The sequence below is a fragment of the Gopherus evgoodei genome, chromosome 11, assembly GCF_007399415.2.
Source record: "Gopherus evgoodei ecotype Sinaloan lineage chromosome 11, rGopEvg1_v1.p, whole genome shotgun sequence".
Classification (NCBI taxonomy): Eukaryota; Metazoa; Chordata; order Testudines; family Testudinidae; genus Gopherus; species Gopherus evgoodei.
This window is the reverse complement of record NC_044332.1, coordinates 35,689,292-35,716,930: the sequence shown is the minus strand read 5'-3', so window position 1 is coordinate 35,716,930 and position 27,639 is coordinate 35,689,292. Positions and strand designations below refer to the sequence as shown.

The window sequence follows — 27,639 nt, the reverse complement described above, 5'->3', positions numbered from 1 at the left end:
ATATAGCAAAGCAGCACTGGAATGAAAAGTTAATTTTAAATGCATTTTAAAATGTACATTTGTATTGCTTTAGAACCAAGAGGTTGTTTAGATCCAAGAGGAACTGAAGTACTTTTACTATGTCAGAATAGCTGGTTCGAGCTGCCTAAACAACCTATCCACAAGACCAAGAGTTCTCAATTCTCATATGTTTGCATGTCTGTGTTAGAGCTACACAAGTCAGGAATATTTTGCAATTTCACCCAAACCTAGAAAGCTGCAGTAAAAAAATAAAGGGGGGGTGTTTAATACATTGCATTTCATTCATCTTGGATAATGGAAATAGCCTAGTAAGTTTTGCTTTCCTTCTGGTGGCAAAACTTCACTCTGGAGCTAAGTAGTAGTAGTATGGTTTTCTCCCTTCCAGTCACGTAAATCGGGTCACCCAGTGGGATTAGAATCAATAGGTAGGACTACAAATAATTGGCTTAATCGGCAGCAAGGGAGATTTAGGTTAGATATTAGGAAACACTTTCTATCTATGAGGATAATTAAGCATCAGAATAGGTTTCCAAGTAGATGGAATCCCCATCAGCAGAGGTTTTAAAGAACAGGTTAGACAAACACCTGTCAGGGATGGTCTAAACATACTTTGTCCTACCTCCATGCAGGGGGTTGGACTAGATGACCTCTTGAGGTCCCTTCTAGCCCTACATTTCTGTGATTCTTTGTCTAGTCATCTTGATTTTATGTCAGCCTCAGCATGTTAAAGGGAAGCTCCAAATATTAACAACTTTTCCGATAACTTTAGACAGACAAGATGAATATTTAGTGTAGGCCCCTTTTTTCTAAAAAGACTTTTCATAAATCTAATTGGTTCAGGAGTTTAAAATATGTAATTAATAAGCAAGAGGTGACTGCATGCCAAATTTGTTTCATTGTCCAAGTAAAATATAAAAATGTTTGAAAGGGAGAGTATAAATGATTAAAAGTAAATGAAAAAATAAAAAACCCCACCTCTCCGATGTTGAAATAGCCCAAGGTGGTGTTAGTAACATAGAAAAGTTTTGAAATATATGGTATTGTAATACTTACTTATAGAATCACAGAGATTTATTGGGACACTGCAAGTACCAACTCCAGCACATACAGGCAGGACTGAACTTTCTGCTAACCTCCTTCATCCCTGCTCCCAGGTCAGAACAACAGCATATAAGACAACAAATTAACACTAAGATATAGCATAACAGCTGGTAGAGGTGCTGTCTATATTAAACATTATAGCCTCCCCCAGTTACATAAGAATCTAAACAATAACTCCTAGGAAGCCAAGTAGTCTGCATCCACACAGCTTTCCGTATTGATTTCCTCACTTGAGTCCTATATTCAGTCATAGACACTTCACTTGTAGTTGGATATAGATTATCAGCAAGTGCAGCGTTTATGTCCTCTTTGTCAGCCTATCTGTTGTGGACAGTCAGTCTGTTGAAGATGGCAGGATGTTGAGGTCCTGAAAATACCATGCAATTCCTCCTCCACAGGCAATCTCCCTTTACAATCCACAGAAACCTCTTGTGGTACTTCCAAATCCTCTTCTGCATTCCTCTGGGATACTTGTTGAGCTTCCTCAGTGTTTGCTTATATAACCCAGAAGACATCTATGAATAGTTTACACCCATGCCTTGAAATTTTTTAGCCACTTCCCTAACAATAATTGCTTGAAGTGCTACATCTGGTATAAAGGAATCACCCTGAGGCTGGGAATTAACAGCTGACACCTTTAAGGAAACCCCAATTTCTGCTTCCACATTTTGAATTCTGTGTATAATATGGTCCATAGGTTTATCCAGTATGTTATCTTCTTTCACCAGAAAGTTATGATGTTCCCTTGCTAAACCATTTATAAACTGACTTTGCACATAGGATTCTCCCATAATTTGACATTGGCCATAGGCCCCTCCCTGTGTGCTAGTTCCAGATTTGGCACCACAAATTCTGTTTCACTTGAGCCACCCCCTGACATGGTGGCTCAGGGAAAGACCAACTGAACAGTCTCCTTAGTGTACACAAATAATTCAGTCCTGCCTACTCCTGGATTAACATTCCTTCTAGTATTTCCAAAGGGCCAATCCCCCTTCCTAATGGTCATGTAACTATTAGCACAACTGTCTAGATGATTCATGATCTGCACAGGGAAGCAGCTGGTAACATGCTTTGGCATTACCATCCAAAAACACTGCTCAGTACAGTGCTGCTTATTCATCAGTCTACTTGTTCACAGACAGCAACAGCTCAAAGTCTGTCAAGTACTCTCAGATTTCAATCTCATCTGCTTGACCAGCAAATTTCTTCTCAGGCAAAATGCCTTTGTCATCTTGAAGCTGCCGCCATCAGTTGTAATACGAACTTATAGAATCACAGAAATTTACTGGAACGCTACAAGTACCAACTCCAATACACACAGGTAGGACTGAACTTCCTGCTAGCCCTCCAAGTCAGATCAACAATCTAACAACATACTAGACAACAACTTATACTGGTCAAGGTGCTGTCTGTACTAAACGTTACAGAATTTATCTTGATAGTTTCTTTTCCAACTTCCTCCTTTAAATATGTACCACTTCTACGAAGCAGCTATAGATTAGCTCATTTCTACCTTCATTTTTTGGAATTGTGTCTTCTGTACAATTACAGACACTTAATATAGCTCCAAAATATGTTTGATATTGTTCATTTCCCTAGGAACAGAGTACAGTAGTATTTTCACAGGCTAAAGTAGATATAGTACTTAAAGGAACCATTTGCAGGAGATTTTACACAGAGAGAAAGAGTGGGAATACATGATAGTTTTGTGTGTGTTATGGTTTTATTGACATAAGTTTAAGATGACACAGTTACTCATTATTGGCAAAGATATGAATTAGTCAGCCCATATCACATCACTGTACTCTGTATTCTGTATATGCCAAAATTATTCAACAGAAAACATTTTAGGAATAGTTTCACTGGTGGACCGCTATTGTTCATATCTGATTCTATTTTTCATACCTTTCCAACTGTGAATCCAGGCTCCCTTTGTGCCATGAGTCCAACTGTAGGCCTCATAGGAAGAGAAAAATTATAATACATTTGGAAACTGCTAAAATTATCTAAAATCACTTCATATACATCACATCATCTGATTTTAAGGTCTGAAACATTGTGATTCACCCAGGCTAGAAACAAATCCCTTTGGAAAGGAGATACTGAATAAAACAGCCATTTCTAATCCTGACAATTCATGAGATACCAGACCTTCAATTTGTCATTAATCCAAGACCAGATGCTACCAATCTTGGGCCCCAGGCCAGTGTAATTTGGGGGAGGAAGTGGGGCAAAGTGTGAAATTCTATTTTGAGGGAAAAAAGAAAAATATTTTATGGCATCTTGTTTTATTCCTTTGCCATCTAGCGAATAGCTACGAAACCCATGGGCAAAGTCTATGGCTCCATCCTTCTTGAGTGGCATTGTCCACATAAAAGATAAGCACCTTCTGCTACCAGTTACTCCATTAGCTCATGTGGCTAATGACGATGCTGCAGTTCTAAAGTTCCCAACCCTGCTGATGATCCGTACAGGGGAAACAATGCTTCCACATAATGAAAAATTTATTTTTTCAATTTTGGAAAATTACATATAAAAATCTCTACATTAAAAGAACATTAATGTTGCAAAGGCCAGCACTCAGAAGTCAGGAAATCCCAGAATTAAGGTTGTCTCTCCAACTTTACTTCGACCCTTTTGGGTGCCTACATTATGGTACAGTCTTTAATTACATACTTTTCCCCCCACAGGACTCCTGCCTCATTCAGTGCACAGGGTGGACATGCTCTGGAGAAGAATCGGGTTGAGTAGTGAATGGGACCCCAGCTTCATTTATTGCAGAATTTGGAAGGTGTGTAGTGAATGAGGCAGGGGTTTGCAGGAAGAGAAAGGATGGTCTCATAGATGAGGCACCTGGTTTCCATTCTGAAGAACCAGACTGAGTCTCTGCCTCTGCCACAGAGCTCCTGTGTGATGGTGGTCAAGTTACATAAACCAAAACTTCCACAGGTGGGCATGGGTGTTTCAAGTTCTGGGTGCCCAACCTCAGACACTTGAAGTTGGATTTGCAGAAGTGCTGAGAACTCAGAACTGCAGTTGAGATAAGTAGGAGCTCTGTTCCGAGCATATAAAGTACTATAAGATAGAGGTGCTCTGAAACATCAGGTGTTAGGCTTTGCAAATTGAGAACACAAAATTAATTGATGCTATTGACAATTTTGGTTTTTAACTCAGTACCTCAGTTCCCCAGACGTAATACTGGGATAATACATGCTGCCTCATATCACAGGGGTCTTATGAAGATAAATTGATTGGTGTTTGAACAGCACTAAGATACTATGAACAGAGCACTATCGAAAAGCCAATGAGCAAATTAATAGTGCTGTTAATGTATAGTAAATAATGACTGGGTCACATATTATATTATTAAGATAAAAAGATATATTAAATAGTTACTCATTCAGTGAGCACCATCAATCTGTGCACCAAATAAGGCAGGGGTCCTGTGTAAAAAAAATAGAATGTGATCATGTAATTAAAGACTCAATCATAATGCACAAGGGGGCAAATTAAGGTTACATGGGTATCCTTACTTCTGACATTTCCTAATTTTGTAACTGACTTTGCGTCCTTAACATTCTTTTTAACGTAGTAAAAGACATACTATGGATGTAATATGCATATCAGCTGATGCACAGATTACACTCTTACTTAATTACTGTTAAGATAAAACATACTGTGACAACCATATCCGGGTACATAGTTTAATGCATGCTGTGCTCTAGCCATAACTAAAATTAGGTCCTTCAGATGTAGCGCACTGTGTTCTTGTATACATTGATTATATAATAGAATAGGAACAAGAAAGATTGTGTGTTCTATGGGCCAGATTCTGCCACTTATTCTTGATGAGTAGTAGCTACACACAGAAGTCTGTGATACCACCTACGCCCCTGCTAAAGGGGCATATCCTGGTCCATGCGCCCAGCCTGAGTAAATGTGTTGTACATTAGTACTGGGAGCAAAATTCTGCCTCCAGCTCCAGAGTATCAGCAGAACCACTCGACAGGGGCTACTGTAATCTCAGAACTACAGAGACTTAGGACTGCTGCATCGCAAACACACACAGAAAACTTATGTTGATGTATATAGTCACTGCTCACTCTGCTTTGATCTTGCCCCTTACTTCTGCTTTCCCCAATGCCCAAACCTGTCCTGTTTGCTACACAAATGAAGACCCTTTAGAAAGCCTTACTTTATCAGAAAATTTAGCCCAAAGGAACCTGTATTCCATTTATCTGCATAACAGCTGTTAGGGACAGGGCCCCCATGACAGATATTACAACACCATGCAGTATATTTGGGGACCATTGTGTTACATTTATGAATGGTTTCTGTATGATTGTGTTCTGCTCCACGAAAGATGCTTACCACAGCTCCTCCAGGAGCTAAAAAAGTGTGTGTGTCTGTGTCAGGGGCAGCTCTAGGTATTTTGCCGCCTCAAGCATGGCAGGCAGGCTGCCTTCGACGGCTTGCCTGCGGGAAGTCCCCGGTCCCGCGGATTCGGTGGCACACCTGCGGGAGGTCCGTCAAAGCTGCGGGACCAGCGGACCCTCCGCAGGCATGCCGCTGAACGCAACCTGCCTGCCGCCCTCGCAATGACCGGCAGAGTACTCCCCGTGGCTTGCCGGCCCAGGCACTCGCTTGGCGTGCTGGTGCCTGGAGCCACCCCTGGTCTGTATGTGATTATCCCTGGGATTATAACACCTCCAGAGAGGTTCAACGCTCTAGGGGTGGTTTGCATATATTGGTTCAGGCTGGGTTTTCCAGAGACAGAGAGCTAGTCTACACTAGAATCACTACAGCAGTCCAGCTGTACCAATGTAGCTGCGTCACTGTAGAGCTGCTACTACAGATGTTCTGTGCCAATGGGATAGAGCTCTCCCCTCAGCACAATTACTCCACTTCCCCAAGCACAGCATCTCCCTCCAACATAGCACTGTCCACACTGGCGCTTAGATTGGTGTAACTTATGTCTCTCAGGGAGGGGTAGCTTTTCCACACCCCTAAGCAACATAAATTATACCAAAGCAAGCACTAGTGTGTACAAGCCCTAAGAGACAAAGAAAGGTCTTCTGGGTGAGCTTGAACTCACATAGGGCCTCCATTTTGATTCTGCAGACAGGATTTTTTTGTCTGGGCAGGGGGAACAATCTTGAGGAAGGGTTGGACGAGATGTTGGCCTATGAGGGCCCCATAAGGAAGGTTGGCAATTCCTGGTATGTTTGTTAGTAAGCTTGTAGGAACTATTATTGGTTTATATATGTTTTTTCCGTGATACTTTACCCTAAGAATAAATGTATTCTGCTGAGAAAGAGCTGTGTGGTAACTTGTAACTGCTGTTCTTAGCCCTCAGAGGGATGGCAACACACAGAGGCTGGACTTTGCTGGGACATCACAATGTATGGCAGAAGGGCTGTGAAGCCTTAAAACCCCCAATCAGAAGGGAGTGGGACAAGGGCCCTGCCCACAGACACATGACAACTGTAATCCTGAGACCTGACTGGGCTCTCCTGGAGTGCACCACAGAGGAAGGATGCAAGTGTAGTTACCCTGAAACCCAGAACAGTTCAAAGGAGCTTTTGTTGCATTTATCAGTGTAAGAGCTATTCGGGTTAGGGACCACCACTTACTATGTGCTTCCACAGCACCTAGCACAATGGGGTCCTGTCATAACCTATTCCCAGATTTGGACCTTAGCGTCCAAAATATGGGGGCTGGCATGAAAACCTCCAAGCTTAGTTACCAGCTTGGACCTGGTAAAGCTGCCACCACCCAAAAAATTAGAGTGTTTTGGGGCACTCTGGTCCCCCCAAAAACCTTCCCTGGGGATCCCAAGACCCAAATTCCTTGAGTCTCACAACAAAGGGGAATAAACCATTTCTCTTCCCTTCTCCCTTCCAGGTGTTCCCTCCCTGGGTTCCTGGAGAGATACACAGAAGCAAGCTCCGTGAATCTAAACGGAGGGATGCCACTCTCCCTGTTTCCAGTCCTGGAAACACAAGTACTTCCCTCTTCACCCAGAGGGAATGCAAAGTCAGGCTAGTAAATCTAACACACAGATTTCCCCCTGACTTCTTCCTCCCACCAATTCCCTGGTGAGCTACAGACTCAATTCCCTGGAGTTCCCCACCAAAGAAAAACTCCAACAGGTCTTAAAAGAAAGCTTTATGTAAAAAGAAAGAAAAATACGTAAAAATGGTCTCTCTGTATTAAGGTGACAAATACAGGGTCAATTGCTTAAAAGAAATATGAATAAACAGCCTTATTCAAAAGAATACAATTTAACACATTTCAGCAAGTACACACATGTAAATACAAAATAAAAACCCTATAAATCACTATTTTATCTTTTGTACTTACAACTGGGAAACAGAAGATTAGAAAAGCAGGAGGCAGAAAAAAATCCTCTTATAGCCGAGAGAGTACAGGCAGAAGACAAAAAACAAAGAACTCAGACACAAACTTCCCTCCACCCAGATTTGAAAAAGTCTTGTTTCCTGATTGGTCCTTTGGTCAGGTGTTTCAGGTTACTCCTTTCCAGGTATAAGAGACATTAACCCTTAGCTATCTGTTTATGACAGGTCCTGATCTGACTGGGGCTCTCTAAGCACTACTACAAATTATAAAATAATAATGAGAAACATCTAGCAGAAATGGGCGTAGCACAGCTCCTCAGATCCTGGCCAAAAGGGAGCCTCCTTTCAGCTACCTTGGGGAGACTGGTGTTGATATCAAAGGTAACCAAATTTGAGCCTCTGCTCTTGTAGTGCGCAGAACATGTATTCTGAGTTCAGGCACTGAATAGGGGACATGAGTTAATTAGATTGTTTGCTCTAAGGTCCCATAAGTATTTTGCAGCCCCCACAGCCGACATTCTCTGTGCTTCCTCACAGATTTCCGTCTCTAAGTCTGCAATATCATATATCTAAAAAAACTAGAGAACATTACTATTGATGTCCTTTTCACTAGCTTCCTCTATTCTGCTTGCTGAATTACCAAATGATGCAACAGGGAGATCATAAACCACCTTCACTCCTCTGACCCCACTCATGACTCTTAATTCTATATAATATACTACACAGAAAAATAAATAAAACAATACAAGTCTAATTTAAGCCTGTCAGAAGCAAAAGATACAGAATTAAATTATTGAACATTATTGTTGAGCCCTCAGAACAGTGGGTGACCTTGTATAAAATATATATCCTTTAATTTTTATTCTCAGTTAAGGTAAGAATGAAAACTCTGAATTTCCTCAGTTTTATCAATAATAAAAAATAAGCACGGGCGCGCGCGCACACACACACACACACACACACACACAGTCCACAACACAACATGCTTACAAACCTAAATGTTCTGAAGTGTTTGTGCCAAAGGGCACTTACCCTGCTTGCACATATGCAAACTCTTTTGTTACACTCAAACTTCAATACATGGAAACCCATACATGCCGATCACAGTTTGCACATGGCATACATGCCCAAAAGTGTGCCTGCAATCTAACATGTAGTTCAGGGATCAGCAAGCTTTGGCACACGGCCCACCAGGGTAAGCACCCTGGCAGGCCGGGCCGGTTTGTTTACCTGCCGCATTCGCAGGTTCAGCTGATCATGGCTCCCACTGGCTGCGGTTCACCTCTCCAGGCCAATGGGGATGGCGGGAAAGGCAGCCACGACATCCCTCATCCCACACCACTTCCCGCAGCCCCCATTGACCTGGATCAGCGAACTGCAGGCAGTGGAGCTGCGATCAGCCGAATCTGCAGATGTGGCCAGTAAACAAACTGGCCCGGCCCGCCAGGGGCTTTCCCTGGCGAGCCATGTGCCCAAGGTTGCTGATCCCTGATCTAGTTGAAAGTATAGTCCAAAATTCCTTCCACTGGAAGCTCTATTCACTGGAAAAAACTATAGTCAACCCTTTAGGTCAACAGATCAGGAGATCAGCAAAATGATTTTGTCAAGGCAGGTGGGCTGTCTGGACTGGCAGGAAAAAAAAGAAAGTGGCTCCTTTAAGGGTCCCCCCCCTCAGGATTTGGAAGGGAAGAAGGCATCACCTAAGCTGGTGGCAGCCCAGTGGGGCTCGAGTGAACCTTTGGCCCCTGCACACCTGGGGCAGGGCATATAAACCTGTCCCTCTGGCCTGAGTCACCTCTCTTGCCTGATAAGCTGCTGTAAGGAGGCAGCAAAGGGGCCTGCCATGGTTACACATGGCCAGGGACAACCCCCCAGCACACATAGGGCTAGGGATCTCTAGGAGCCTCAGGATGACCAGCAAGGTCCCAGTGAGAACAGACTGGAATCACCCCAAGATCACAACAGAGGCAGCAAGAGAAGCAGCAAGGCCCAAAGCAAACCATGAGTGTAGGTGTTTTCCCTCAGTGGGAGGCAGTCAAGCTTATTGCTGGTGCCTCCTTGTGGCAAGTATCCAGTGCAGGTGCTTGGTCCATAGGGGAGTCTGGTTCTGTGATAAACCAGAATTGGAAATAGACTTAGGGAAAGGCATCCCCTGAAGAAGCTGGAGAACGGGCTTGGGCATGCAAATGTCTGGTAAAATGAGGATATCAGCCCCTTTATCCAGCCCCTTAACCATCATATGAGGAAAGGGCAGACTCACCAACAAGCTAGCACCAACTGTGTAGAGCTGGGATGGTGGGGGGCTGCTGGCAGCACTTCACCAGGTAGAAACAATTAAGGAAGGAATCTTGACCTGCACTGTATGATTTATTGCCAGACAGATGAAAGATGAGTTAAATAATAAAGCTGAGGCCTAATTAAACCACATCTCTTGCACCATTATGGTTCTTTTTCCTCACTTCTCAGTTCCCACAGATTCTTCATAGGCAAATGAACCATGAATACATAATATATTACCTTCTTCAAAGATGGCTGCCAAATAATTCAACAGTCTCGCATTTCACATAATACCTCAACAGTCTCAGATTTCACCATGTTTAGATGCTGTGTCTTAGAAGCCTACAGTGGAGACTTGTAGCCCAATGTTTTTGAGCAATTATCTACACTCTTCACTGGGGTACTTTTAAGATTAATCAATCTTTACACATCGGTTTTGAAATTGTCAAGTGCTAATAAAGCTGTTATCTTGAAGCCCAAAATATAGTAATACCACCATTATTTGGGGGCTCAAATATTATTTTAGTGGGAATTTGGGGTATGCAAGTGTGAGGGCTCGTTGGTGAACTGAGCTAATGTTATCTGAGGAAACCACTGAAAGTGAATATAGAACCTCACAATGTCACTTTTACATTCGCTTTTCTGACTACAAATGCACTTTTAAACCCGTGAGAAAACAATTTTATAATGGAAAATGCAACTCATCTTTTCCATTATTCTTTTAATGGCATTGCTGAGCATCTCTGTAATTAAATGTAAATAACTCAGAAAACAGAGATTAACAGATAATTTGTCCCATATCTAATTTACTGAAAAATAAGCATTATATGAAAATATTTATATCTGTATGAAACAAATAAAAGGCTCATTTTAAAAAATTTCAAATGCAAAAGATTGAACATATTATTACTTTTTGAGAAATATATTTTTCTAATTTGCTTCTCCTGGATATTTGCATATAAATGATTGCTTTGCACTTTATGCTCTGTGAATTGGAGTAAATACAGTAATTAGGAGCAATGTACAGGTACGTGGGCCAAATTATTAATGGTGTTTTTGGTTTAATGAAAGTTAAATTTGCAGAAAGGGTTTATTTATATTTTTCAGTCTCTTCTCTAGCTCACTGTGGCCTTTAGCATGACAAAGAACAGAGCTTTGGAGACAAACCAAGAATGCCAGTGTTTGTCTTACTGGAGGCTGTAACACTGTCATAATCCAAAGATTGGCAATAGACTCTAAACCAAAGCACTAGTGTTATGAAATATAAGATCAAAGGCAATACTTTCTACAGAAAGGATTGCTGATGAAGTGATTGAATTAAGAACCTGTGGCGGAGGGCAAATGGCAGAGCTGCATTGCAATAAGTGCAATTTTGTCCCTTGGAAGCCTTTGCTGAACTTCCCCACCCCCATTTTAGAAACTAGAGTGTGAGTAAAGCTTGAAACAATTTTCATCCCAGAAAATAAACAAACAAACAAACAAAAAACCCCTGCAGAAGCAGGTTGGCCCAAAGCTGAGGTGTAGCAGACCATGAGGAGGAGAGGTCTATGACATCACAAAAGAAGGGATGGAGTTTTCAGCAAGACTTTCTGACCATTGCTGGTTCTGGCTAGTTTAATGAATAAGCAGCTGGCCTGTAATTCTTGACTATTGACAAGTCATATCCCAGAAAGAGAGAGTTAAGGCCCCAATCTGGAAAACACTTATGCATGTGCTTAACTCTGCTCAGAAGAGAAGTTCTGTCAAAGTTAATGGAACTATTCATGTGCTTGGGTTCAAGTATTTGCATGAGTGTTTGCAGGATCAGGACCAAGTGTTTTAAAATGAATCTACCAATAAAAAATGTGCCATGGATTTGCATTTCCAGACACTGAATACATGTCTTACTGAAGGCAAAACAGATCCATCCCCTGGTATATATATTCATAACACAAGTGACAAATACATATAAGCTTTAATGTCATTAAACGAAATTAAGTAACCACACTATATCCTAATCTCTTTAATCACTGTTTCCCCACAAATCACATTAATCTTTTCATGTTATTATTAGATTCTATGACCATGCTAGAAATACAAAATCCAGGGAGTAAATATTTCATCTATAAACAACAACTATAGATTCATAGACTCTAGGACTGGAAGGGACCTTGAGAGGTCATCGAGTCCAGTCCCCTGCCCTCATGGCAGGACCAAATACAGGCTAGACCATCCCTGATAGACATTTATCTAACCTACTCTTAAATATCTCCAGAGATGGAGATTCCACAACCTACCTAGGCAATTTATTCCAGTGTTTAACTACCCTGACAGTTAGGAACTATGTTACAGTACAGTACAGTAATATTAGAATGAAGTTTAACTAGATTTAATATCATACACATGTTCATATTTTCTGTTTAGTCTAATATTTATCATTTCCTGTTTAGTCTTCCAGCCTGGTTAACAAAATGTTCCTCTTCATAGTCCATTAATGTTTAAAATGGGTGTCTTCTAAAAATGACTGTACTCAAGTTTTTCAGTGTAACATAATACTGGGCCACATTCTTAGCTTCAATGGAGCTGTGCCAATTTATGCCAGCATCGTATATGGTCCAATATGGTCTGTCAAAGGAAACATGTTTGGATAATTTTTGTCTAATATGTTTTAAAATATACAAATTATTATTTTTACTGTATGATTTATGATTAGAAAAATGACTCTGCTGGTTATAGTTAGAAAAGTTGATAGATTATATATATATATATATATATATAAAACAGAATATACAATATGAATTTTCAGATGTATAAGCATTTGTGAACTTTTGGGATCTGCAAACATTTCCCCTACAAATAGGAGATGAGTAATCTCACTCTGTTTACAATGTGAAAATAGGACTGAATCACTTTTTCTATTATTTGACTATTTATTATGAGCATTAAGCAAGCTGAGCGAAGCTGGTGAAGTACAAATCAAAGGGTCCAGGAGCAAAAATATACCCAGAGTAGGAGGGATGAAACATTAGTTAATACTAGCCAAATACCTTGGCTAACATCACAGAATATCTGATGCTCTTGGATTATTATTCAATTTTGCTTACCATGCCTAATAAAAATTGAGATATCTGTGGAGATTTTATAGTCAAAAGCCCATGAAATTAAAAAAAATCCATTTTGGGTTGGAAAATCCACTGAGACTGCACCAAGTGATTTTTTTTTTAAGTTACTGTTACTGTACACAGGGACTGACCATGCTGGGATTAATGGAGGAACAAGACCTGGAGGACAATGTGTGGTGACACTGTGCTGCTGATCCTGTCTGCAGAGATGCTTCAGGATACAAGAGAGAGAGACTGTTGCACTTGGTTTGGTTTAGTACAGAGCTGGCATGCTGCTGCCTGCAAAGAGACCATTTTCATTGTTTACATTTATCGCTGTAAATATCAGGTAAAATCCATAAGATCTCTTGTGGATGGACATTCCAAGCAATGAAGATATTTAATATATGATATATGTAATATCGGGTCGGTTTATGTGGGCAGAATGGGTTTAAAATCTTCAACTTTATTTCACTTGCTAGTGTTTTGGATTCTGATGTTTTCTGCTTCTCAGATTTATTATTTCTTATTACTGGAGAGCGAAATTCAGTTTATCATGCCAGTATATTAGCTCCTAATTACTTCTAAATATTTGGGTTGGATAACTGGACTAAACTACATTTTCCTGAATGCTCAAAACTCCCATTGAAGTCAATGGTGATATGACATTTGGATGGTCAAGAAAAGCAGGATTAATCCCTTGATGTGTTTTTGTTTAAATGTTACCATTTGTGCAATCCAAATTCCACTTCATACACCATATTAGATTACACTCTGCATATGCCTTATTTTATTATTTCACATATGGTTGAGACATACCTTAATATGAACGGTGCAGTACCTGAAAACTAATATTAAAAGGAGGAAACATCTTTTCCAGTTCATATTTGCTCTGTCTTAAAATATGAACAAAATCTGAATTTAATAAAATACATAATAACATTAAGAAACTTGAATGGACCCTGACAAAATACAATGCTCTTGGGCACGCACAAGAATCTAGAGACATTTATTCACTTAAGCCTATATGCAAGATGCATCCATCCCTTCAGATCAGGAAAGTGAATGCTCATCTCAGTTTATTTTAGGCTGTCTCATGTCAGCAAAATAGGAATAATTTAATGTGATAGTATGTTAATGTGCTACCTTCTTGTCTCTAAAATGTCCTTGAATAATATTCTGCTCCTAAGAATGTCTTATTTCTTAACACTGGTTATAGCTCTATAATTTAACTATTTTCTTCCCACCTCAAGCCAATCACTTGCTGAATGTTATCACCTTATTCCTACCTTAACGTACATCAGTCATAACAGTAAAAAAGTGACTGGAATGTTAATTTCACATTTACAAAACACTTGATTGTTTTTGTAGTTGTTACCATAGTTATGAACCTCATGTCTCTCAGCCCAGCAAAACAAATGAAAACCTTGAAATTCCTCTGTCTCTAGCTAGTTTTTCCTTTATTTGGCAATAATGCATAAAGTTGGAAACTATGATATTTTTACTGGTTCTGCCAGAAAAACAATTACTAGTGAACTTAGTTTTCCATTGCAGAACTATTAGGGGTGGTGGGTATGTATCTTATTTTCATTCATTACGTCAGCAAAGGTTGGACATGTTTTTCACTCTAGCCTTTTGCTGACAAACAGATCACAACAAAAGGCCTGTGAACCTAGAGGCTGATTGTCTATATTGGAACTGTAAGGAGATCAGAAAAATCTGCATGTGTCCATATCACACACCTTACCTTAAGTTTCGCCAGGAGGAGTTCATGATCTTGTAGTAGTTTTTTGGTCTCATCTTGATTGCTGCCAATTTCCAATACATTTGGAATTGACTCAGTCAGGTGAAACTGCACCCATTTCCCACACTAAAATGCAAACACAGGCAAACACCCAGTGTGTGTCATCCAGAAAACACAAGGGCTCTTTATATCCCTACCCCAAAACTTACCAGTTCAGGCCCAAATAGATCTTTGCAGGCAGACCCCTATATCCAATAGGCACAGGGATCCACTTACATGTATCCAATTGCACAATCAGGCCCCAAAGTATACAAAATCCAGTGAATACAAACTTCAATAATGGGATGCCTTAAAAAATAGTAAATCAAGTATCATTAGAGGCAACATACCCAGGCCTCAAATTCTTGCTTTATCCAATTTCTACCCATACAGTTGTTGAGATGGTATTTAAAAAGGAAAGAACATCATACCAATGACTAAAAATAACATTTTCTCCTTCTCTGTCCTGGGAATTGATAACATATTTTTAGCTGCAGTTTGCATAGATCTCTCTCGGCTAAGGGGCATGGTGAACTAACTTCCTATTCTTCTCACAGCAGAAACAAATTAAGGCAGACATGAAGGCTGTCATTTTTACATAACCCAGCTGTCCTCAGCACCCAGAGTTCTGCAGTGCCAAGTAATCCATCACAGCATTTTCTCTAACAAGTGGTTGGTTGTTTTTTTTTAAATAAAGGAACAACCAAAAGGTCTTTACATAGCTGGAGGAGAAAAGGAGGAAAGGAACATAAACATTAGAAAGTGATGGGCCCAGTCCTGCAAATCCTTACTCCTGAAAGTACGGCTCATTTTGTTTCTTACTGAATTGATAGATTTCCAACCCTATACGAAGATACTAGCAACATTCATTTGTTCAAGATTTGTTTAAAGCATCTGATGTAAATATATAATTGTACTAAGCACCTAACCCACAGTCATGTCTGCAGCAGATAGCTCATAAGCCAGGCTGTGTGTTGGAGTGAGCCTGCACAACGAGGAGCCAGGAATCTTGCACAACAGGCTGGGCTGCCACTGTATAACAGCTACTTCAGCCTCAGGGTTTGAGTAGACTCCAAGGCACCTGTGCCTTCATCTTTATGCTGGGAGAAATGCCATGTGGATTAGCATAGTAGCAAACCCACTAGCTTATTCCCATCAGCATTTCCAAATCCCCACTAAACTGCAGAGCCACTCATGAATAGATGTTCCATGGTGCACAGGGGAGCAGTATGTGGCCTCTCCAAAGTCCTGCTCTTCCTTGCAACACTTCTGCTGCAGATGGGTCTTCCTACATCAGCTAAGGAGGAGGGAAAATTTTCCCCTAGAAGGAAAAATCCCTCTACTGTTCTAAATGCAAAATCTGACCCCCACTGTTGTCAGTGCACACATAGTCACTATCTTTAATCTGCTTTACAGTTATCAAATGCTAAAAAAATCCCAGCCTGAGAGATTAGAGGTATCTAAGGGAGTGAGGTGCCCAACTTCCACTGCATTCCAATTGGTGGCTGGTGTCTAACTCCCTTAGGCAGCTTTGAAAACCCCAGCCTTATTTAGCATCCCAAACTGCATGCAGGTTGTGTGAGCTGGAACTAGTTGCTGAAATGGTCCTTCAGGTCTTTAAAAACACCAGGACATACACAAGAGCTACTACTAAAAATATATGACAAAGGCAACTATCTTTTGGTTTTTAAATTATGACTACAATTTTAACTGGAATTTTTTTTCAGCTAACACTCTGAACAAGATGTGGTTAATTGAAATGGTTCTTTGTGCATTTGTCACGACTGAAAATGGTACAGTGAACAGAGTTGATAAATACATTAAAAAAAATAACTAAACTCCCCAAAGAGATGTTCACATGTATTGTGATCAACATTTTACACTGCCATGTTTTAGAATCAGAAATATTCTTTGCCCCTAAGAACTTACATAGTTTAGCCAAATAGTTTTGGTTCATGTAAAAAAAGAAAAAAGTGATATACTATAAGAAGCATAACTTCTTAGAAGGTTTTCTATATACTAACTTAAGATATAAAATAAATGTGCTTGCCTGGTCGACATTATATGCTGAATAGATGCTAATATGAGTAGAATTTGGAATAGACTGTTATTAAATACTATGCAGACCAAGCCACAGAGCTATGAGCATAACTGTTAGCAAATGTTGTCTTACCTTAAGTATAGCGATAACAATCCTGGAATCTCCAGCCTGAACAGCAACTGAACTGACTGTTGTTGTAGAAAGGTGCTCACCAGAGCTGCCTTCATTTGACATGGTGTTTCAGAATTGGACTTCATACATTACTGCAGCCTCAATACACTTATATGCGCTGGTCATTTCAGAAGGCAACAAACAGGGTTACTTGGATTCATTCAGCAAAAGAGCTCAGCTAACACCGATTACTCTGCCAAAAGGAAAGAACAGGAGTTAAAAATAGACAACCCCATTGAGTTTATCATTCTTGAGAGAGCGCGAGAAAGAGATTTGACACACCCCTAGTTTGGTAGCATTAAGCTGCCTGTTCTTTTTTGTCATTATCTGAAGTGTAAAGGGCTGCCTCTGTGAACATCATCCGATTCTGGATAAGCAAATGGAAAAAAGACAAAACAAAATAGCTGGAATCAGTTTCAAAACTAATGCTGTACAGATAGATCCAAATATTATAAGGCTTTAAAACAAGCAGATAGCTGATCTAAATATTCAGCTTGTACAACTTCTTGTTATTCTCCCCATTTATTAGTGATTAATGAGCTGCATATATTTAATATAATTTTTTCTCCAAGTCAGTGTACATTTTAAAGCACTATTATATATATATATATATATACACACACACACACACACATATATATGAACAGTCTGACATATATAACAAAACTCTGTGAATGGAACCAGACAATGGATTTCTTACCAAAAACATTAAAATGTATAGCGACCCTATTAACTAAGAAAGGAATCCACATATCCTATGTAGGCTTTTGAAAAGCATTTTATCACTTAGTATTGTTGGAAGTTTTTTATTTAGTTCTCCACTTCATAGCAAATTGTTCCCATATTCTGTTTAATCTTGAGTAATCCCTCTTTAGTAATATGCTTGTAAGAGGCACACTTCCCAACTCATTAAAATGCTGCACTGCACTTTAGCTTTTATTCAGTGCAGGGAAATCACAGACAGTTTTAAACTGTGGCACAGGTCAGTACATTAATTCTACTGCTAGAAACTCAGAGCATGCACAGAGAGACTATGGTATTAGACAGCTGCTATTTGATTCCCTGTGACAGAACAGCTGAGAAAGTGACACTGGACTGTACACAGGTTGCGCAGATGCCACAAGCACATTGGAGAAACCTCAGACTTAATAGGCTTATAAGCATCCGCTTGCTTTATGTCTTTAAAACTGTGTAACAGATTAGATCAATTTAGAAGACAATCCAGGCTCAAAACATGATAGCATTAGAGAACTATGAGTATTAGGTTACCCATGTAGTCAAGTATTCAAAGATAAAAATCAAAAGAAAATTACAATTACTTTTGTATTCAGCAAAAATTCTGGCTACTCAAGTACCCTGCAAAAAAGCTCTGCAATTCTCTGGCCAGGCAGTGTCTCTCTCAGTTTCTCCTCACATGGAAGCTTCCTGTTGATATGTGATATGATGCCAATGGACATCGTGAAACATGTATCAGAAATTCGAGCAGTACACACAGATAGGAGCAGAGTGCAATGCTGGCTCTACTATAGACTGGCTGAATTTTATTTATGAGATTATTAATTATTATAACAAACAATTCAGACAGCAGTGAAGCTAAAATCTGAAAGAAAGTGATAAAAAATTTTGTATTGAAGGAAGAGGAGGGCAGAGCTACAGTGAAAGAGCTGATGTGGTGACCCCGGCCCTCTGTTCTAAAGCACTTGAAACACTGTGCCCGCTTGAAACTATGGATAGCGAGCAGCCTTGAGCTAACTGGTCTGAGGAAGGCATAGATGACAATTCTTTTAAAAGAATACCCAGGCCCAAAGTCAAAAACAAATCACGAAGCAGTAACTCTTCAGCTATGTGATGCAGAGAGCCAAAAAGAGCATGTATCACACCCTTCCACTCATTCCCAACGCCCCTTGACATACCTTGCAGTGACTCTCCTCAGTAAAACAAACACTTTATATAGAAACTCATGAGGCACATAGAGAAGGAAGTCTACAACGCTTTAGATGAAATGGGTACTTGTGTAACAGGTGTGGCCAAGCGAAATGTTTGGAATTGGGAGACTGAAATGGAACAATGAACTGTACAAATAGAACTTTATTCATAAACAAAGTTGGACCAACTAGAGAATTTAAATATTGTCTATTTGGCAGAATTAATATGTTTGCTTTCTAGGATATCCCAGAAGATAGGGACTTAGTGCAGCTTCCTGAGCCTGGGCAGGTCCAAGTGCAGGGTACAGCTTGTATGGGACTCTGTCTTTTAGAAAATGTGATTTCTGAATTACTGAAAGGGGCATGATCAACTTGACTTCTAGTCAGTCTCCTCAAATGGAGTTTCAAGTAGTTTCAGCTACTCTGCCTGCTCTGTCTCCTTGTCAATATTAATTGTTTCACCGTCACATTTTTCTATTTTTAAAAATATGGTTATGCTAGGGTTGGACAATCACACTAATTAGTTGAAGCTGTTGCAGACACTTCGACAGAAACTTTCCATTTAGGCTAATCAAGGGAAAAATTAAATGTCCCTTTGTTTTGTGATATCTGAAACAATGAAAAACCAGCACTCGAGAACTAGATCACATTCAAACCTGGACAGTGGCTGGGCCATGCAGTTGAAGAGGTTACTGGGGGTCTGATAACAAATGCAGAAGTGGGAGAATTATTTGATTGCAGCTGTGTGTGAGAGAGAAGTAGAAGACACCACAGAAAAAACATCAAGGAAACCTCAGACACAGCCAGTGAAGACCTTGTAGCATGGTCTGGAGAAAATGCTGATGCGCGCGCGCGCACACACACACACACACACACACACGAGAGTGTGCGCTAGCTAGCTAGCTTTTGGGTAGTCATGGCTGGAAGGAGGCTTGGAATTGTGAGCTAGGACACTTTCTTCTGCTATTTGAGTCTTGCTTATTTGGGAAATAGGATTTATATACATTTACTGTAAATAAATAGGATTGTATCAAAGATATACCTGACTCCATCATCAATTTCTCCTCCTAACAGAAGCAACCTACAAGATCCAGAATATTTGCTAACTGCTTGCATCAAAAAGAGTAGTAATATTTTCCTTGCTTGTTGCTGTGTGAAAGAACCCACCACAAATAGGGGAAACTGAGGTACTCACTGACTATCCAAGGGAAACAGTGCTCTTTGTTTAGTTTCACTATCAAATCCATAAGGTAAGCAAACTGAATGAAACAGAGCAAATGAGTATAAAATGTTATCAGTTTCAGTAATCTCAGGTATTAATAACTACAGTAGGCAACAAGTTTTCAGAGAGAAGTATGATTAGGTCCTTTTATATTTAAAACAAAATTTATTTTTATTTATTTCACTTTCAACACATAAACATAAAAATGGCCACATAGCCCAGACAGATCATTAAAAGTGCAGTACACGACAAAAACTGCAGTAACAAATCAGAGGCATTTCTGCACAAAACCTTCATCCTCCCTCAGAAAAATTCACACTTCCGCCTGAGCCTCCAAAATCTAAACCTGCCCAAATAGATAGACTATCATCACTTTTTTTCCCTATGACAATGGCACCAAGGAACCCCTGTTAAAGATCAAGGTCCCATTGTGCTGGGTGTTCAGAGGTCCTCCTGGAGGATGTCCTACTAGCTGCTCCTTCTCTTATATACCAAGGGACTTCCAAATTCTACTGCCTCCAATGAGTTCAGCTTTGACCATATCACATGGTGTAAGAAAGTGTCTTTCAGGGACACAGGTTCCACACCATACAGGGTTTTAGAGGTCAAAACTATCTATGCCCCGGTTGCTACTAGGCACTGTGACTTATGCTCAATTACATTCTATGGCTTGGACAAAAGGATAGAGCTGTGCGTTATCAGCATATTGGAAACACCAACACATGCCCCTTCACTAACCCTCCATTTACACATTGAGCAGGAGGAGCAATGTGAACGCCCACTGGGCAGAAAAACAATTACTTAGAACTTCCCTCTGAGATTGCATCAAAAGGCAGGTCCATTCACATTGCTTGAGACCTTTACCAGAGAGCAAAGATATGAGTCTAAAGCACCAGTTGTGGAACTAAATTCTTTCCCTACATCCAGAACCTCAGTGAAGACCTCTAGTGTGTGGAAAGCAGCTGTACAATCCAAGAGAGAAAGCAAAATCAAAGAAAAATAAATCTGCTAACTGCTAATACCACTATTCTGATAGCACCCAGTATATGATATAGGAAATGCATATGAAATTCAGCAAAAGCCTTTCAGTGGATCACTTCCAAAGATCAGAAAACTGATCTGGCAAGTAGCCCCTATATTTTCAAGTATTCAATGTACTAGCACAAATGGAGTCTACTGTTTGTTTGCTTTCAAGGACAACCACAACATAAAACCCACATATACAGTAGTAAACATACCTGGATCTCAAACCAAAGGCAGCTGATGCTTTTTCAGTCCAACGGCCATCATTTCTTCTGTTCTGTGCCTTCTCCCTCCACCCCTTCCTTTGATCCTGAAGAACTGCAGGGACCAAATGTAATTTTCGTATCTGGCTTGTGCCCAGAAGTGCCTGGGTCTCTAAAATTTCCAAAATTATGGAAGAGGTCCAACCAACCAACAGCTTCTAATCCGAGACTCATAATTAGACTTATTTTATATCACTGCAGGGTCTGACTCTGATTTTAAGGAGGCTTTTCTAGCCTCCTTTTAAATGCAGAGCTTCAGTTTCTCTTCTTGATATCTCATAAGGAAAAGGCTGTTATTTATGTGGCTCCAAGTTTTGTGCCTGACGTTACCTGGAAGAGGAAATTTCCCTTCCCAGCCTTTGCCTGGTTCCTAAGTCAGGGGAAGAGAAATGTTGGCACTCAGACTGGTGCACAGAGAGTGCTTACATCTGTATTTACGAGTCACTATCATAATGATATTTCAACTCCGGCAGATTTTGTGGTCAGTCCTACTGCTTATTTCTTACCTTAATATTATTCTGCTGTCAAGAACTCATTACTCCAAACTGGTGGCAAGGGAAATTTCAGCTTCTGGGATTCAGATCCATCAGTCCAGAACCTCTGCAGGAAGGCACATTTCTTTCTTCTAATCGTGCAATAAAATTATGAGTGCTCTCAAGTTGCAACCTTTATTTTCGGTGGTTGTTGCACTGTTATGCTACAATGTTATTTCCTTGAGTTCTTTATCCCTGGAAAAGCTAAGGAAGCACCATACTGTGAAGAAAAAAGTGTCTGGGGTGTCTTAGAAAGGAAGAAGCATAAGTTCACACCATAATTCCCAAGCAGCTCTGCCTGATTAATGGGTTTATCACTAAACTAACTAGTCTGAACAGATGTCACCAAATCCAAACACATGAATTACCCTGTAACATTCTTTGCAAGTTTAATTTTATTTTGTTCTCAGATGATAGAAAACAAGTCAGATTTATGCTACTCCTTAAAAATGATAAAGTGAAAATCAAATTACAACTTCTCCTGGGCCACAAGGTGAATTTTCACGTGTTGCCACTATGAGAGAAGCATGAGCAATGCAATGAATTAGAATAGTTACAGAGAGTGAACAGATAAAAATCACTAAAAGAAGTTGAACTCTGCACTGCTTATGTCTTTTCCCATACAACCGAAACAAACAGAGAAGGACTGTGTGTCCTTTTAATTTGATTTAGGAAATGGCAAAGAGGCCTTCTCTGCTTTTGTTTTCCTAAAAAAAAATAATAATAAAACAATCCACCATGGTGGAGTGCCACAATGAAATGTTGCAAGGTTTCACTCACAGTTAAAAACTCATAGTACAAAAGCATGCATAGTCAACTTAAAAGCTTGGATTGCAAACCTATCAATATAGGGCAGATCATGGCCTATTCTGCTCACTCTTGAACAAGAGTATGGAGGTGTAAGTGACCTTTTAATCCTCTACATCAGGGTAGGCAAACTATGGCCCACAGGCTGGATCCAGTCCCTCAGGGCTTTGGATTCCACCTGTGGGATTTCCACCACTGTGGCGCTGCGGGCCCTGCACCCCTCCCAGAAGCAGCCAGCGCCACGTTCCTGCAGACACTGGGGGAGGGGAAGCGAGGTAGAGAGCTCTGCATGCTGCCTTTGCCTGTGGGTACCTCCCCTGAAGCTCCCATTGGCCAGGAACGGGGAACCACAGCCAATGGGAGCTTCGGGTGTGGAACCCACAGGCAAGTGCAGCGCATGGAGCCCTCCGTTCCCCCTTCCCCAGGAATCACAGGGACATGGTCCCGGCTGCTTCCCGGAGTGGCACGGGGCTGGAGCTGGCAGGCAGGGAGCCTGCTCTGGCCCCGGTGCGTGCCGCTGCCATTCCAGAGCCACTCCAGGTAAGTGGCTCTGGGCCAAAGTCCACATCCTGAACCCCTCCTGCACCCCACACCCCAACTCCCTGCTCTGAGCCTTCTGCTGCACCCCACATCGCTCCTGCACCCAAACCCCCTTCCCTGAGCCCCCTTATACACCCGAGAACCCCTCCTCTGCCCAACACTTTGCCCTGAGCCCCTTCCTGCACACCACACCCCCTCCCACAGCTTGCACTCACTCTTGCACCCCAACCCCCTGCCCTACATTCATGGCCCTGAATGCAATTTCTCTACCCAGATGTGTCCCTCGGGCCAAAAAGTTTGCCCACTCCTGCTCTACATGAACTACCCATCCCATGAGGAGTATAGCCACTGCGGCATTGCTTTATCCTCTCACTCGTGCATGCAGGGAAAGTCAGTGGAACTTGTGCTCTTAAAAACCTTAGGTGCATTTGAACATCCATCCCAACACGCAAGGTATGTATGCTACCATAGATATAGAGGTGGCACAGGCTATTCTTCTCTCTGAGGGAGAGGAGGAACCAGGAGGTAGATTATGACCTGGATCTGCTCCTGAGGCAATTACATGCTCGCCCACTAATGAGGTACTACAAAATGACAATCTTGCCCAGTGTTATTAATTATAGTGTTCAACATATATTTAAAAATTTATATATTTAGACAGCCATATGAAAGGGTTATTTCCATTTAATTATTTTTAATGTTTATGAACAGCACCCAGATCTCTGTACTCAACCTGTGCTACAATAAAAAGAAAGATTAAAAAATCATATGGACCATGCACAGATACATTATTGCTTAAACCCTGGCCAAAAGAACTGATTAAAGATTAATACTGTCTCTGTTTAACCTTAAGAAAGCAATCAGTCAGCACTGACACAAATATATGAATCAGTTAACAAGAGATAATAGCTCAAATAGGCATAATCACATTAGCATACTAAACAATGAAGCCACGTTGTTTTTACAGTTAGAAGGCTGTTTAAGAGAAAGGGATAGCTGTTTTCATGGACCTGAATTTCAGAGGCTAAATTTAGAACTTATTAGATAAGCAGATGGCACAACTGAACTCTTAACAGCACATCATTTCACACATGTAACAGCAACAGCTACTTTATCCAATGAGTAGAGTTCAGCAGGAGCTAAAGACTGCAGCTCCTAATTAAAACATTGTTAAAATACCCAAGATCTACAGAGTTCTGTTTCATTTAACACAGGAAACTGAAAAAGATTATATATATAAAAAGCTAACACTAGTGAGAGATACCTCTGTGTCTGTTTTATGCATGTGTTTCCTTTTTTCTCTCTTTCCCTCTCTCCATATCCTTGGATCTCAAGCAATAACCAACTGCAAATCCCTGCTCCACCCCCTTCCCTGAGGTCAGTCATCAAGTTGTATGACATAATTAGAAGAGATGAAGGTGCATCAAATATTAATATAATCTCTTTTTCCTCTGCCCACTTAGTCTGTTCCTGTAAGTTACAGTCATCAATGAGCTATGCTGTATTTGCCTTCTCATGAAATCTAATGTGGGGTCTATCTCTCAAGGACAAAAAGATCTGCCGTGACACTTCCCAATACATAGGGAAGAACCCTCATACCATAAACATGTCAGATGAAGACGTGCACTTGTATCTCTTTCACACATGCACACGTTTCTATGTTGGTGTACAAATGTTAGGATCTGAGCTGTAAACCTTCTGAGTTTCTAGAATTTTAATGTTTTTTTTTAAAGAGAGAACACTCTTAGCAGTAACACTCTGTTTACAGAGAAATATATTCTTAGACTTAATTTCCATCTTTGTAAATATAATGGTTTGAGAATAGTACTCTGCCACTATCTCTACTAGCAAAGCACATTGAGCAATAATAATATTCTGTTGCAGCACTGAGGCAAAAGTCACATAATGCAACAACTTAAAAATCAAGGTTTTGTCTGCTCTGTGTTGACATTAAAAACTCTGACATTTCACAGAAGGTTGCCCTCATGTCTTTGGCCTACGTTTCTTCTCCTCCTCCTCCCCACCTCTAAAGCTGTGCAATACTCTGTCTGCCAGGAGGTTGCTACCCTCCACTGCAGAGGTGGCTGCAGGTCAGTGGTGTTGTAAATATATCATTTATAAAATGCCTCAGGATCCTCCAGCAGAAAGAACGGTGTTCTATTTCAGTAAAACAATAAGCCCTTTAGGAAGTGCCATGTGGGGAGGTTTACAAAATACACCTAAGGGACTTAGAAGTCAAAGTCAATGGGACTTGGATTCCAGCACATTATGCATATATTGGACTTTGCCTCATTACAGTATTCATATCATGTTACCTTAGCATAACCATGAAAAGTCTGTTGAGAAAATCTGAACTGCTTCACACTCTCTCTTTTTTATGTTGGTTCTTTTATTTCAACCAATTGCTTTATGGCACTTTACTATTCTGAATAAAAAAAAAAGGCCAGTCAATTATTCACATTTTTTAAAGAGAGAAAATTGTAAGAGAGAAAGTCAGCTAGAGGCAGATTTATTTTCCTCTTGCACTGGCTCTGCAGGCTTTTCTGTTTGTAACCAAATCAGAGTTACAGTTGCAACACAAAACTATTATTTCACCATCTCAGCTGCAACTCTTCTATCTAGTATCATAGGAGCATCGTCCACCATAAGCTAATGACAGAGACTGTGAAAGGGTACAGATATGCTCTTCAGTGAAGAACCCCAAAGTTTGTCCAAACTAATAGAATCTCTAGTGGATTCCCACCTTCTACACCTCACTTTTATGGTGGGATACCCTTCATCGAATGTAAAGTTGGATAATATGGAGGGTTGGAAGGATCAGATTTTTTAAATCAGTAAATGGTTGTTAAATGTTGATTTCACCATACGCACGCACAAACCAACGATAAAAGATACAACCGTATTTGCTCCAATCCCTCAGACAGACACAAACAGCTACAGCTCTATCAAGTGTTCTTAAAACTATAATACCCATCTGGTGAAGTGAAGAAACAGATTGACAGACCCAGAAGGGTACCCAGAAGTCACCTACTACAGGACAGGCCCAACAAAGAAAGTAACAGAACACCACTAGCTGTCACCTGCAGCCCCCAACTAAAACCTCTCTGGCACATTATCAAGGATCTATAACCTGTCCTGAAGGATGATCCCTCGCTCTCTCAAACCTTGGGAGACAGGCCAGTCCTTGCTTACAGACAGCTCCCCAACCTGAAGCAAATACTCACTAGCAACTACACACCACATAACAAAAACACTAACCTGGGAACCAATCCCTGCAACAAACCCTGTTGCAACACTGTCTGCATATTTATTCAAGGGACACCATCATAGGACCTAACCACACCAGCCACACCATCAGGGGCTCGTTAACCTGCACGTCTACCAATGTGATATATGCCATCATGTGCCAGCAATGCCCCTCTGCCATGTACCCTGGCCAAACCAGACAGTCTCTGTGCAAAAGAATAAATGGACACAAATCAGACATCAGGAATTGTAACATTCAAAAACCAGTAGGAGAGCACTTCAATCTCCCTGGACAGACTTAAAAGTGGCAATTCTTCAACACCAAAAACTTCAAAAACAAACTCCAATGTGAAACTGCAGACCTGGAATTAATTTGCAAACTGGACACTATCAAATTAGGCCTGAATAAAGACTGGGAGTGGCTGGGTCACTACAAAAAGTAATTTTCCCTCTGCTGATACTCACGCCTTCTTGTCAACTGTTGGGAATAGGCAATGTCCACCTTGATTGCACTGGCCTCGTTAGCACTACAAAGGTAATTTTCCTTATGTTAATATTCACTCCTTGTCAACTGTTGAGAATAGACTCCTTCCACCTGAATTGAATTGGCCTCGTTAGCACTGACCCCCCTACACACTTGGTAAGGCAATGCCCATCTTTTCATGTGCTGTAATATATATCTATCTATATACTGCTTACTGTATTTTTCACTCCATGCATCTGATGAAGTGGGTTTTAGTCCACAAAAGCTTATGCCCAAATAAATTTGTTAGTTTCTAAGGTACCACAAGGACTCGTCGTTGTTTATGCCATGAAATGGTGCCTATACATGGCAACTACCTAGCAAATTGACCATTTACATTGGATAGAAATAAAAACATCACCACATTCTTCAAGTATGTGGCTTAATATTGCCTTTAATACAGTCTCAAGCAATGCATTTATACAAATAACAGGTACAGTTGACCTGGCTGCTATATTTCTTTATATGCATTTGACTTGAAAAAAGGCTATGTCCTGAGAAGCAGCAAGTGATATAAGGCAGGCTGTGAGGCCTCATGTTCAGATCACCAAAGATATGTGAAGTAGAGGTCAAATGTGTCAAGAGTACATTGTACAATCCTTTATCCTGCCAAGCTCTGCTCCAAGCTATCCATCGTCCAAATGGAGGCCTGTCAAGCTACCCATAAAGGTTTAGAGAGAGAGAAGATGGCACCCAGTCAATACCAGTTTACAATGTGTCTCAC

General features: G+C 40.6%; 1 protein-coding gene across 4 annotated transcripts in view; it reads right to left on the bottom strand.

The window, feature by feature from the left end:
- Positions 1-17,601, bottom strand: part of CCDC141 (coiled-coil domain containing 141) — a 173,665-nt gene extending 156,064 nt beyond the window's left edge. For 3 of the 4 annotated variants that reach the window (XM_030580732.1, XM_030580730.1, XM_030580731.1), the window contains exons 1-3: positions 17,116-17,142; positions 16,795-17,026; positions 14,586-14,708 (exon numbers count right to left, since the gene is read on the bottom strand). In XM_030580732.1, the coding sequence (XP_030436592.1) occupies positions 14,586-14,708; positions 16,795-16,896 (225 nt within the window). In that variant the 5' untranslated portion in view covers positions 16,897-17,026; positions 17,116-17,142. Of the gene's footprint in view, positions 1-14,585; positions 14,709-16,794; positions 17,027-17,115; positions 17,143-17,533 lie in introns of those variants that run through there. The other variant, XM_030580729.1, reaches the window with a different exon arrangement.
- Positions 17,602-27,639: the final 10,038 nt, after the last annotated feature.